Source organism: Mytilus galloprovincialis, chromosome 1, assembly GCF_965363235.1.
Source record: "Mytilus galloprovincialis chromosome 1, xbMytGall1.hap1.1, whole genome shotgun sequence".
Taxonomy (NCBI): Eukaryota; Metazoa; Mollusca; class Bivalvia; order Mytilida; family Mytilidae; genus Mytilus; species Mytilus galloprovincialis.
Genome location: NC_134838.1, coordinates 55,662,966 through 55,678,318, shown reverse-complemented (window position 1 = coordinate 55,678,318; position 15,353 = coordinate 55,662,966). Strand labels below are relative to the sequence as shown.

Below are 15,353 nucleotides of genomic sequence, written 5' to 3'. Positions count from 1 at the left end.
GCGCGCAGTTGGTTTGTAATTGATTTGTTATGTGTTTTTCTAATATTATGCTATTGATGTTTTCTCTTGTAATGATGTCCTCAGTCATTATGCTCATGGAAATTACCCCTTTGTTTGCTAATGTTATTGTCTGGATATATGTATGATAGAAGAAAAGTCTTTTTTCTTCATTGTAAATCCATATAATCTTCATATTATCTGTGTTTAAAACCCAAGGAGAAGTCTTTTCCATGATGGGTCTATACCAGACTGCCTATGTGAAGATTTCTTATCACTAACAGGTGATGTTTCAGAACATGTAGGACCAACAATAAAGTCATTGTCAGCTTCTTTGTTTGGTTTTGTAACCCACTGTAGCAGTGTACTGTTAACCTTACGACGTTTGACAGGAATTGACATTTTTTAGCATAATGATTTGTCCTTTTTCTGACTTTAACTTTATATAATATTCAAATGGCTTCATCCAAGCTGGACATCGAGAAAGTGAATTTCTCAAGTCGTTTCAGCTTGGGGTTTGTTTTTCTAATCGTATCCTCTCAATTGTTTTCAAAAGGTAAAATTCATTACTGTAGAATTGCTGCCTTACCAATAATTAGTCTGAAAAGGTTATAATTAATACTTGGTATGGGAGTCTAAAATAAAAATGATAGAATTTGTTCATACTTTACCAAAACGTAGTATCTATTGATTGATGTTCAAAAATATAATAAAAATTATATACCGCGCATTTTCTCAAGCTACAGAATGTGACAAAATGACACATTTTGTATGGATTATACAGGGAAAATCACCATTTTGTGATTAGAAACTAAACTAAATTATAGAATTGTAAAATAAATGAGGAAAAGATAGCTCTCAGACAATGCTTTGAGAATATCAAAAGAAAAGATAGGGTCACTGTACGTTTTTTCTGGCTTAAATACAAAATAGGAAAATTCCATGTAGATTCCTTCAGAAAATGCACTGTTTTAGAGATACCTCCCCTTATAATGCCAATTTGAAAAACATTTAAAAACAACCAAAAGTATTCTACACTTATGAAAATATTATTATTTATAAGTTATATTCTTATAAATTGGTTCTTTGAAATGTAAATTCACATTAAAGATCTGCATTCCTGCATCAAGTTTCCTAACTTTAGAGAAAATCTGGACCTTAGTCTCTTTTTTTTTTACAATCCAAGATGGCGAAAGGCACACATACCACCTTAAAAGATAAAAATCAGTTCAGAATTATTTGTACCACAACATTTTGAAATAGTGAGGGACAATATTTAATTTTTTCATGGATTTAGCTTAAAAGTGTCATAAGGGTGTGTTCCTGTTATGCCTGAGTCTGGTTGGAAACTAAAAAAAAACAGTACCCTTGCCTATTATATATAGTTAAGGGACAGGGTATGATTGGAAAGTTAATTATGTTTATATTTATTCATGATTTTTATTTATATTACTTTTTCCTTTTTGGTGTTTTTGAATATAGAAAAAACATAAGCTGAAAAAACCAAAAACCATGTATTTTGATATGAAAGTAGTAAAATTTAGTTTAAAATGTAATTTAAAGCGTCAGATGATAGCTTATTGAACGCCGATTCCAAAAATATATGGTTTCTATGAAACATTTTTTATAAATAAGGGAGATCATTTGTTACTTTCAGTTTGAAAAATGATTCTTCTGATATTATTTGAAAGTTTACTTGACACTAATTCCAAAAATATCTCGTTTTATATACTTTTATATTAATAAAGTACAAAAAATAGCTACTTCCGTTTTACACAAGGCCACTTCCGGCTGGCTTTTCCAAGGTTAAATGGCTTGAAACCTAATGCAAAAAGTCCCATGGCTTTGTCATGTATACATATGAGGTAAAAGCAAAGGTCAAAATCTAGAATGTCAATTTAACCTATGACCTTGAGCTCAATTTCAAGGTCATCAACCAAGGACCTCAAATCAAAAGACCCTAGGTCTTAATTATAATTGGTTCATGAGTTATATCACCATATACATATTTGTAAATAAAAGAGGGGAGAAAACTCTAATTTGAAGTAAGCCTACCCTTTAAACCAATATGTATGTGTTAAGACATGTCGCAACTAACAATTAAGTAAAAATATGTTGTTGATATCTTATATCGTGTTTGAAAAGAGGTGAAAATAAGCCAAAATCAAAATTTAGAAATGACCTTGACCCTATTGTCTTTCTTTTTGGAACAAGGACCTCAAATCAAAAGAACCTAGGTCTCTATCACTTATGGATTACCAATTGCAATTACATTTTAACTATTTTAAATACAGAAGGGGAAATAACTCTCATATGGAGTTTGTGGACCGCTTCAGTCAAAATTATTTTTAAGATCCTGAGGATATAACGAGCATATTGGTGAAATAATTTTGTCGTATTCTTTAACGGAGATTTGTACACAAGAAAAACAGTGTTTGGGGAGATAACTCTTACAATAAAAAGTGTTCGTCTTAACAGGGTCAGTTTCAAAATCGTAATAACTGTTCGATATCATACGCAAAAAATTTAAGCAACATCTATCGAAACAAAAAAGTGGCGGAAGAAGAAAAAAATAATAATAATAATCAGAAGAAAAACAATAGGTGGTCTTTCCACAGAAAAGTGGAAAGACCTAATGATCAGCTATATGCATGATCAACTAAGGAAGAGAAAAATCATATCACAAAACTGTTAGTTCATTCACAGTTACATATATATGGAAGCTTATATATGATTAGCTTTATACATTGGAAACTCATAAGTTTCCATATATTTGGTTTCTGTTTGCAAGAAGTGTCAGAAATATGTGACTTTTTCTTGCCTTTCAGATAAGTTTCAAGTTTAATACTGCATTACTGCACTGTTTCATACTAACCTGTCTAATATATCATGAATATATTTAATTTATCTTTTTTGTTAAGAATATCAATATACAGGATGTATTGAAAAGATTAACTGAACCATCAGAAAAACACATACTGGCTGTAGAATCTTTGTTGGAGAGAACATTTAATGAACATCACCTAACTAAAGCAATGATGCAGGAAAGACATGAAACAGTTCAACATTTAGAAATATTTTTGAAAAAAAGTTTACCAGGTATGTAAAAGTTCTTGGTAGGATTGTGTAGTTGACAATACTATAGTAACCAATATTGTTATATGACAATTATTGCAGGAGTTGTGGGACTTTTATGATTTAAGGTAGCACAATACAAAAACAAAAAAAGGTATTCCAAATTTGATTTTTAGCTCACCTGGCCCGTTCACCTGGCATTTAAAGCAAATCTGACATGGGGGTTAAATTGTTAATCAGGTCTTAGTTATCTTTTACAAAAATCTTCTCCTCTGAAACTACTGGGCCAAATTAAACCAAACTTGGCCACAATCATAATTGGGGTATCTAGTTTAAAAAATGTGTCCGGTGACCCAGCCATCAAATCAAAATGGCCGTCACGGCTAAAAATAGAACATAGGTGTAAAATGCAGTTTTTGGCTTATAACTCGAAAACCAAAGCATTGAGCAAATCTGACATGGGGTAAAATTGTTTAACAGGTCAAGATCTATCTGCCCTGAAATTTTCAGATGAATCGGACAACCTGTTGTTGGGTTGCTGCCCCTGAATCAGTAATTTTAAGGAAATTTTGCTGTTTTTGGTTATTATTTTGAATATTATTATAGATAGAGATAAACTGCAAACATCAATAATGTTCAGCAAAGTAAGATTTACAAATAAGCTACATGACCGAAATGGTCAATTGACCCCCTAAGGAGTTATTGTCCTTGATAGTCAATTTTTAACAATTTTCATAAAATTTGTAAATTTTTATTAACATTTTCCACTGAACCTACTGAGCCAAGTTCATTATAGATAGAGATAATTGTAAGCAGCAAGACTGTTTAGTAAAGTAAGATGTACAAACACATCACCATCACCAAAACACAATTTTGTCATGACTCCAACTGCTTCCTTTGTTTAATATTCACATAGACCAAGGTGAGCGACACAGGCTCTTTAGAGCCTCTAGTTATTTATTTTTATATGACTGCAACATCTGTTGTCGTATGATGTTATGAGGTCAGCATCTTAGTTTGTTAAAATAAATTTTCAGAATGCTTCATATTCAGCAAAACCCTGTAAAAACTAAGCTAATGTTATCCCTTAATAAAAGAAATAATTCATTTCTTGGTGTATTTTGATATGCTGAATTTGAACATATATTATGATTTTGGATATTTGACCAAAATAGGATAAAGTCCAATTTAAATTTTTTCAGTTCTTTGACTGCATTCATTGTGTGTAAAAAATCCTGTTCTGTGTAGTTGGTTGGTCAATCTACACTTGTGAAAAAGACAATGATTATGTTAGTGCAAAGAAATGGTATAACGTTTGCATGAATTTACCTGTAATTTACCTGAGTTTTTACCTCATAAAAAAGAAGAAGATAATTCCAAATAAAATTCATTTATATATATTTTTGTGGAAACCAATTTTTGTGGATTGAAGAAAACTTGTCTTTTTGTGGATATTTGATTTCGTTGTTTTGCAAAAGTCTGCATACAACCTTTTATCATTGACAAAATATGTCATTCTTTGAACTTTTAAATTCGTGGTTCATCTGTAACCACAAAAAACATCAAAATTGGTATCTAACGAATGATAATGAATCCATAGTATAAGAGCTGCCAAGCAAATGTTTAGACTAGTTGTATATACATAATGTACACAGCCATGTATCACCATCATTACTGGTGATCCGATGGATAAATCTGTTGTAGAGTTGTCACTGGCTCAGACGTACTTATAAATATAATTATTTTCTGTGACTCTATCTTGCATTAATTTGTAGGATCCTTTACTATAGATAATTGAGCTGATCTGTAACAATAACAGCTCCATGCCTTATATATCATGTACTGTAGTACGACGCGAGATTAAAACTGACGAGGAAAGGTAACACACGGCCACCGAAACCTTTATTTTTGTAAAGCCCAGGTGGTCGTGTGGTCTAGCGAGACGGCTACAGTGCAGGCGATTTGGTGTCACGATATCTCAGTAGCATGGATTGGAATCCCGTCGAGGGAAGAACAAAAAATTTGCAAAAGCAAATTTACAGATCTAACATTGTTGGGTTGATGTTTAGATGAGTTGCATATATATATACACCTCGTCTAAACATCAACCCAACAATGTTAGATCTGTAAATTTCGCCGGGATTATATCTTGCATTAAGGGATCAGAGTTTTTTTTTTAGGAAACTCTGAGCATAAGGTGGACTCTTTGACAGCAGTTGACACCATTAAGATGTCAATCAAATCTGTAGCACCTCTGTGTAAACAGTAAACAGGAAAGTAAACCATTATAGAGGAAGCTCAATTAACACCTGTCATTGCCTGTGTAAACATCTGGTCTATTCAAATAATTTTTCTTGTTTAATAATTATTCTTTTTTAATACCAAAAACAAATACTGCATGATTATGATGATATTTATATGATATAAATATAGTTTATATTATATCATATTAATAGAAGCATTTTTATTTTTTTAGCTCACCTTTTCCGAAGGAGTTTCTGTAAGTGAGTAGTCAGTTTCACAAAAAATGTACAACTAAGATTGATTGTAAGTGATTGCTATGAACAATTCATTATACAAAAAAACATTCTTATTTGTAAGTAGTTTTTTTGTAAAACTGACTCCAGGCCTAGGCACTCAATCAATCACTTTTAACATGTGCCAGCCTTATCAAGATTGAACATTTGAAATTTCACCTAAAACTTGGTTGCTAGAATTATTAGTTTTTAAATAGACATATTTATTTTTTTCAGCCATGTTATGTAGTTGGTTGTGAATTTTGTAATCCATTTTTAGATGCTAAGCTGAATATATTTGGATCATCATTTACTGGTCTTGGATTAAAAAGTAGTGATGTCAATGTTGATTTGGATGTACAGAAGGACCATGCAAAATGTTTGACAGCAGCATTCAGAGCAATGAAAGAATGTGGTATGCATTTTTACCAAATGTTTCTTTTTGAGATTTTCAAATTCCAATCAATACATTAAGAAACAGCTGTTTGTATGATTCACATAACATGTCTATCAGGGCTGATTCTATCTGGCGACTTGTCACTACCGGTATGCTTTGAGTCACTTTCTTCATCACCAATTTCCCATTTTAACCAAGTTGATGAATAGCAGATTTTATTGAAAATAAAGAAATGGGATGACAAAGAATCTTTACTTTTAAGAAAAGTGTTGAAAGCAAGTGAACAAAAGTAAGCTGTATGCAATAATGATTAAATTATGTATGTATGCACAATTGAGTTGTATATGTTTTTAACATGTGATGTACATTGTGTATTATCCTATTTTTTTTTCTTACAGAAAATTATGAAAAAGTCATAAGTGATTTTAGTTCAAAAGTGCCATGTATTTATTTTACTGTCAGCAACGTTCAGTACAGAATAACAATAAACAATGAATCAGCCAGGAATTGCAATCTGTTATTAAAGTTGTATGCAGAATGTGATCAAAGATTCCTGAAAATGGCTGTTGTTTTAAGATACTGGGCAAAGGTATAATTAGTTAACATTAATTGCCTTGAAACATAGACTCAAGAGTACATTTACATAAATCCCATATTTAAGTAAAATAAAAGTTTTTTTTAAAACTATATATGCAATTGAGTCCTTTTGAGAAGTTATTACCCTTGATCTTTTTATGCCCCACAGTGTTCTCCCCAGAAATTTTGGATAGCATCACATTTTGAGTAAATAAAAATAACTGTATTTTTTTTTAATTTCATTTGTCACGTCGCGTTGATGCTCTATTTCCTTAATATGTTTTAGTTTATATTGTTCAATTCATAACTGAGAATACAATTAAACTATAACCACAAAAACAGTTGTTTCAGTTTATGTTTTCTTTATTTATTTATAGTTACAGAATTATTTTTTTCCTCTTGTGCCAAATATGAAGTATAAATGAATGAATGGTTCATTATAGATCAACCTGTATATATACAAAACTAAATATCTAGTACACAAAATTAACTTTTTTTTTTATCGTAAATCAAGTAAAGATAAAGTAGCAAAAGAAAAATCAATTTAAAAACTTTTTTTTATCATGTTTATGAAATTCATTGTTTGAATTAGTTCCAGTTGTTTCTTATTTTTACATTAAAATGATATGTATTTTTAACAAAGTTATCTAACAAATAGTCTGTTAAAGCGTAGTTTTCTCTCTTGGTATATTTTTTCTGTCTACTGTCCATCTGTTGTCATTATCGTGAAAATGCGGATTTTTGTCATATCTGGTCCGGTTCCGATCCGTAGTTTACACAAAAATGTGCAATTGCGTCCGTAGAAAAATTTACGAAAATGAGTCCGAGAATAAACATTGTTTGACAAGAGATTATGAATGAATAAGATGCTTTTAATGCATTAAATGGATTAAACATAAACTTAGCCAATTATGATAACTTTTTAAAGAAGTATTAAACTTATTTTAGCTCTAAACCAAAATTCTCGCTCTCGTATTACCAGAAGAGAAAGAAAGTAATTTTTGGAGAGTTGCACAAATAAACGACCTTTAAAAAAAAAAAAAAAAACGTTTCAATCTTTGAAGTTTCGTAATACAAAACGTAGATTTCGAATTGTTTTGTGATTGCATTTTTCCATATCAAATTGGTTATTGCAGACCCGTGGTATTAGTCATGTCACAAGTGTCAGCTTGGGATATTATCGCATCCAAACAGTTATCACCCTGAGGGCAATTAACACCTAGCTATTTAATCTCCCTAATTGCCTTTAGTGTCCCACTTAAAGGGATTACAATTAAAGGTGATATAATTTTTATGATCATAATCGATAATAGATGAAAGTTCAAAATTGAGGACAAGTAAAATAGCATCTTCAAAATAATTATAGCGTCTCGGAAATAATTATAGCGTCGCGGGAATTATTATAGCATCACGGTGAAAATCGGCCTGGGGAGAAGACTGCCCCACCTACGATAGTAGAGGGGCATTATGTTTTCTGGTCTGTGCCTCTGTTCGTCCGTCTGTGCGTCCGTTCGCTTCAGGTTAAAGTTTTTGGTCGAGGTAGTTTTTGATGAAGCTGAAGTCCAATCAACTTGAAACTTAATACACATGTTCCCCATGATATGATTTTTCTAATTTTAATTCCAAATTAAAGTTTTGACCCCAATTTCACGGTCCACTGAACTTTTAATGATTATTGCTTAAAACTTTACGCACTTCTTAGTTATATTAATCAAAAGATCTGTATACTTTTTGGTGATGATTCAAAATTTAATTTAAGAGTTATTGAGTTTTTTTTTGTAAAAAAGGGGGGGTTTGCCATATCTAAGAAACTATTTATTATTTTTTCATAAAACTTCACACACAAGATGACGGGTGTATCATGAGCTCATGGGGCAGCTGTTTATTTCTATTGTGGTTCAGGATCAAATCTTGTCACAATCATACTTAGTGTGTCAAAAGACAGCTGTTACTATTGCAAATGATTTTAATCTTGCTTATTTTTACAAGGTTAGAGAAGCAGAAGTATACTAGACACTATACTGTTATGTAATATTTTCTGATGATAAATATAGAATAACCATACATTGTCTCGAAATATCAACGTTATATGTACAAGGCTTAGAAACAGGTAGAAAACGAGGCTGTGCTGAGCATTTCTACCTGTTTCGAGCCCAGTACAAATAACATTGATATTTCGAGACAATGTATGGTTATTCTTTATATACTGCAACTCTTATAACTGTTCTTAATGTAGTATTTAGGGTAAAAACCATCATTTCTGAATTTTGAGCGGAAGGCGTAAAATTTCCGCGAACCTGTATGTTTTATTGACGTTATAAACTCTACGGAAACACATTGTCAACATCATAAACAAGGTGATATACGGTCAGTGACTGTATATCACATATGAATATACGGTCAATGCAATTTGACTGCTCAAATAGCACAGCTGCAGTATATATGATTATTATTACATTGGTTGCAATGAATTACATTGATTTCACAGTTAAATAAAAACCGATAATTTCACATGTGAAATAATATACAATTACTGTCTTTTGATGAGGTAAATATGCGGTTTTATTGACTTTTGAAAAATGATATTCACTGAGGCCGACGGCCGAAGTGAATATCAGTTTTTCAAAAGTCAATAAAACCCCATATTTACCGAAACAAAAGACAGTAATTGTTTTATTCCATATTCCGAGAGAAGAAAATGTATTGACAAACATATACCAATTTTTTTTACATGAAACATTTTACCATAACGTTGCATGTAAAAGCGCGTGACGTTTAGCGCGGTGAATAACACTTTCTCAGGTGAATATGCTTTTTTATTCAAAATCCAATTCATATAGAGAAACTTACTAAAATAATACCAATATGGAATAATATACAATTATTGTCTTTTGATGAGGTAAATATGCGGTTTTATTGACTTTTGAAAAACTGATATTCACTGAGGCCGACGGCCAAAGTGAATATCAGTTTTTCAAAAGTCAATAAAACCCCATATTTATCGAAACAAAAGACAGTAATTGTTTTATTCCATAGTCCAAGGAGAAAATGTATTTAATGACAAACATATACCAATTTTTTTTTACATGAAACATTTTACCATAACGTTGCATGTAAAAGCGCGTGACGTTAAGCGCGGTGAATAACACTTTCTCAGGTGAATATGCTTTTTTATTCAAAATTCAATTCATATAGAGAAACCTACTAAAATAATACCAATACGTTGTTATTTCACTCTGACGTCATACAACAATATACAATTATGGCCCGTTGAAAAGGTGAATATCCAGAATTGTCAACACAAGAAGGTTATTTCAACTTTAACTTCATCAAAAACTACTCATTTATGTGTTGTTCGGTCACTTGTTGAATATTTTTCTCTATTTGAATTCTTCAATTAGTTATTCTATGAATACTGTATGTTCAGAAATTATTGTGTCCCTTTACTATTGTGATTTTGTTATTTTTAACTAAAATACAATTTTAATTTTTTCCAAAATGGAGGGAAATCCAGTTTAATACATATAAAAAAAAATTCAAAATGCTAGTTTAAATAATTACAATTAAAATCCTGTCGCAATTTTTGTTATAATGAAAACATAGCAATTATTTCAGAATTTACAGTAGCTGATTTTGAAAAGAGTGTTTTAATAGGAGAAATTTGAGGGCTACACTCTTTCCAGAAATGATTTTGTGATTCCACCAGCTTAAGTTTATACTGTTGCACTAGATGATCCATATGTTGAAAAAATAGTAAAAAGTGCAATTTCTAGTTTCAACTTTTATCAGGTTTATCTTCCATCTTAGGATTCATACAAAATACACTTTGAATATGCCATATAAAATTGAGAATGGAAATAGGGAATGTGCCAAAGAGACAACAACCAGACCATAGAAAAAAACAACAGCAGAAGGTCACCAACAGGTCTTCAATGTAGCGAGAAATTCCTGCACCTGGAGGCGTCCTTCAGCTGGCCCCTAAACAAATATATACTAGTTTAGTGATAATGAATGCCATACTAATTTCCAAATTGTACACAAGAAACTGAAATTAAAATAATAAATGACTAACAAAGGCCAGAGGCTCCTGATGTCAGAAGATGTAACCAAAGAAAATAAACAAAATGACAATATACATAAATAACAACAGACTACTAGCAGTTAACTGACATGCCAGCTCCAGACTTCAATTAAACTGACTGAAAGATTATGATTTCATCATATGAACATCGGGCACAATCCTTCCCGTTAGGGGTTTAGTATCATACCATCATAACATATATGAGAAGAACATAACCTGTGTCATGCCAACAACTGGTTTTTGAATAAATGTGTTTACCTTCTTTTTGAAAGAAAAGATAAATAATTTCCATTTGTCTGTTAACAGATTTGTAAGATTGATCGGCAAGATGAAGGAACATTGCCTGCATACAGTTTTTACCTATTGTTGGTGTTCTACCTACAGAGATGTAAACAACCAGTCTTGCCAATATTGTATCAGGTAGTAATTCTAATATCCTTTTTAGTTCACTCACTAGAAATAAAAAGAACTTTGTATAACTACCATCAGAAGTCCCCTGAAGAACTTCAAAGTGAAATTTTCTCTTAAAACATGTTTAATTAGATGACAAAATTAGTTATTGGCTTTCATGTTCAGTTGTTATAGCAAATAAAGTTCTGATTTTTATGCCCCATTTATGGAAATTATGATTTGTGGTCTGTGCGTCCATTCCTCGTTCATTCGTCCATCCATCCATTCACAGTCCATTGAAGATAGAAAATGATAGTGCGATTGGGGCTTCCGTGTATTGTGGACACATTCTTACTGGTATATAGTTTATAATGGAAAGTTTTATATCTTATATCAGTTTAAGTATGGTCGATGGATTAGAATTAAAAATGTTATAAAGAGTCTTGGGAAACATGTAAGGCAGTCTAACCTTGTGAACCATTTTACTCTCTTCTGATTGCCTTTTACATTTTCATTTTTAGCTCACCTGGCCCGAAGTGGCCACTACTGGGCCAAATTAAACCAAACTTGTCCACAATCATCATTTGTATCTAGTTTATAGAATGTGTCTGATGACCCAGCCAACCAACCAAGATGGCTGCCATGTCTAAAAATAGAACATGGGGGTAAAATGTAGATTTTGGCTTATATCTCTGAAACCAAAGCATTTAGAGCAAATCTACCATTTGTTAAAATTGTTTATCAGGTCAAGATCTATCTGCTCTGAAATTTTCAGATGAATCGGAGAACCTGTTGTTGGGTTGCTGCCCCTAAATTGGTAATTTTAAGGAAATTTTGCCGTTTTTGGTTATTAACTTGAATACTATTATAGATAGAGGTAAACTGTGAACAGCAATAATGTTCAGCAAAGTAAGATTTACAAATAAGTCAACATGATCAAAATGGTCAATTGATCCCTTTAAGGAGTTAATGCCCTTTATAGTAAATTTTTACCAATTTTACATAAATTTTTGTAATCTTTTACAAAATCTTCTCCTCTGAAACTACTTAGGCAAATTTAACCAAACTTGTCCACAATCATCATTGGGGTATCTAGTTGAAAAAATGTGTCCGATGACCATGCCAACCAACCAAGATGGCCGCCATGGCTAAAAATAGAACATAGGGGTAAAATATAGATTTTGGCTTATAACTCTGAAACCAAAGCATTTAGAGCAAATCTGACAAAATCTGAGTCAAAATTGTTTTTTGAGTAAAGATCTATGTGCCCTAAAATTTTCAGATGAATCGGACAACCCGTTGTTGGGTTGCTACCCCTTAATTTGTAATTTTAAGGAAAGGAGTAGGTTCAGTAAGACCCCTTTTTGGCCCCAAAATCTAGCAGTTTTAGAAAATTGTGAAAATGTAATCTTTAAGCTATATTTTGGAAAGTAAAATGCTTCTGCTACATAAATATGAGCTGTTTTTGCCACATACAATGCACAAATATCGCGTTCTAGCATCATTAAGTCATGCTAAATTACTGAAGTCTTCAAAATTTTAGCATTTTGGTTAATTTTTAGACGGTTTCCGTCTAAAATGAAAGTGGCCGCATTCGTGTTCATTCATAATATTGAAATGTAAGTTGTATTTGATGATTATACAAAACATATATAAAGGTTGAGGATGAATACGGATGCGGCCACTTTCATTTTTGACAAAAACCATCTGAAAAGTGACGTTTTTTGGCATATTTGATAGATTTTTCATATTTAAGCTTGAATCAGAACGTTTTTAATGACTAAATCAGTTAAAATCTTTCACATAAACTAATCGAATCAATTGAAATAGACACTTAAGTGTTTAAAAAATGTCTAAAAACTTTCGTTAGATGAACCTGAAATTTGAGGCCAAAATCGGCCCTTACCGGACCTACTCCTTTTGCCGTTTTTGGTTATTATATTATTATAGATAGAGATAAACTGTAAACAGCAATAATGTTCAGCAAAGTAAGATCTACATATAAGTCAAATGACCAAAATGGACAGTTGACCCCTTCAGAAATTATTGCCCTTTATAGTCAATTTTACCAATTTTTCTTAAATTTTGGTAATATTTTACAAAAATCTTCTCCTCTAAAACTACTAAGACAAAATGTAACCAAACTTGTCCACAATCACCGTAAGAGTATCTAGTTTAAAAATTGTGTTCAATGACCCTGCCCTATACCAAGATGGCAGACATGGCTAGAAATAGTACATAGGGTGAAATGCAGTTTTTGGTTTATATCTCTGAAACTGAAGCATTTAGAGCAAATCTGACTGGTGGCAAAAATGTTCATCAGATTTAGATATATCTGCCCTGAAATTTTCAGACAAATCCTACAACCAGTTGTTGGGTTGCTGCCCCTGAGTTAGTAATTTTATGGAAATTGCGTTTTTTTTTTCTATTATCGTAGATATTATTATAGAATCTAATGACATCTTATACTATTAATTATGATTTTAACCTTATTTTACATGATTTCCAAAGCATCAGTAAATACAGATGAGTGACACAGGCTCTTTATAGCCTCTAGTTTTCTCTCACAAGAATTTCAATATATGCACATGACCAGTGTGTCTTGCACTTATGAGTCCAACTGTTTCAGTTTGAAAGTCTTAAACTTTCAGAGTTCGTAGCTAAAACCATTTGTAATAATGTCATGAACTTTTTAGAGATTCATCAAAAGTTCAAGACTGTTCACTCAAATGAGAAATTTGAGGATTTTAGGTGAAACTTCATAAAACCATAAACATCACTTCTCTTTGGCTTGTTGACCTACTGTAGTCACAGCTTTCCGTGTCAAACAATCCCCTTTGTTAAACTTCCTATTTAAATAGAGATTATTTTTAGGGTACAGATACTACTGAGTGTGTGTCTCCAACAAAAAACAAGATCCAGTCAAAGCCAGAGTTTGATTTCAGTGAAATTCAGGACATGGTAAGAAAAGTAGAACTTCATCAATGTTTTTTCATTTTTTGGTGAGAATAGAAACTTATGGGTGTACACATATATGTATGATGATATGTTATACTTGCTGGTTTGTAATTCTCTCTCCTTTTCTCACACTGTATCTGCTTCTTTATGTATGTTTTGTTACTATTTAAGAACAAATTTTTTATGAAAAAATGTAGGGTAATTTCAAAAATATGGTACTATGTTATGAGAAAAAAATTGTATTTATCAGTTATTTGATTGAAAACCCCAAATAAAGTTTGATTGTTATCTAACAGATTTTCAGGTACTGCTTAGTTTAATTAAAAGTAGTACATGTACGATCATTTTTTTATGGCCCCGCAACGAAGTTGTCAGTGCCAGATAGTTTTACCCTTGTCAGAAATTCCGTCATTCCGTCATTCCGCAACAAACCATTATACAATGTTTTTTCTAAACGCCTTCAGATATTGGACTGATTTTTGGTAGTTAACCATGATGATTTACAGATCAAGTATAAGTTTTGTTCCTCTCGGCTAATTTTTGCCTAAATTACGGGCTTTGGACTTTGACAAACTGTTGAAAATCACAGTTATACAGACCTTTTTTCTAAACGCTATCAGACATTGGGATGATTTTTGGCTTGTGAGGTACAGATCAAGTTTAAGTTTTGTTTCGCGGCTATGGTTGTTGATAAATTGTTGAAAATCATAGTTATACAGACTTTTTTTCTAAATGCTTTCAGATATTGGGCTGATTTTTGGTATGTGAGTTACTCATGATGAGTTATAGATCAAGTTTAAGTTTCGTTCTGCTCTGCTAATTTTTGCCAAAATTAAGGGTTTTCAACTTTGAAAATTGTTGAAAATCACAGTTATACAGACTTTTTTTCTATACGCCTCAAGATTTTGAGCTGATTTTTTTATGTGAGACTACCATCATGTTTGTGTCCACATGTGTTATTGAAATTGCAGATTTTTCATTTTTTTGAGACAGGGCCATTCGTGTCGCTTTGACACATCTAGTTTTACTTCTTTTTACTTTTTAGGCAAATCATTGGAGCTCAGAGAACACAGATTCTGTTGGATTCTTATGGATTGGGCTGTTCAAATTTTATGCTTTAGAATTTGAATTGAATGCTCATGTAGTATGTATTAGAAACTTTGGTGTTTGCACAAGGGCACAAAAGAAATGGAACAGCAAGAAACTTGCAATTGAAGGTAGATTAAGTCTTAAAATAATATTCTTAATAATCTTTTTCCTTTTTAATGAGCTTTATGTTATGTCAAAAAAGAAACTTTTCATATTAGAATCATCATTGCTAATACAGATATTGTTGTTGTATTTTATCAGACATACATATATT

The 15,353-nt window shown here is 31.7% G+C and overlaps 1 protein-coding gene across 5 annotated transcripts in view; it reads left to right on the top strand.

Moving 5' to 3' along the window:
• LOC143079103 (terminal uridylyltransferase 4-like) overlaps positions 1–15,353 on the top strand; it is a 65,671-nt gene that overhangs the window by 10,586 nt on the left and 39,732 nt on the right. For all 5 annotated transcript variants that reach the window (XM_076254311.1, XM_076254302.1, XM_076254318.1 and 2 more), the window contains exons 5-10: positions 2,919–3,096; positions 5,869–6,003; positions 6,384–6,574; positions 10,949–11,062; positions 13,907–13,993; positions 15,036–15,207. In XM_076254311.1, the coding sequence (XP_076110426.1) occupies positions 2,919–3,096; positions 5,869–6,003; positions 6,384–6,574; positions 10,949–11,062; positions 13,907–13,993; positions 15,036–15,207 (877 nt within the window). The remainder of the gene's footprint in view (positions 1–2,918; positions 3,097–5,868; positions 6,004–6,383; positions 6,575–10,948; positions 11,063–13,906; positions 13,994–15,035; positions 15,208–15,353) is intronic.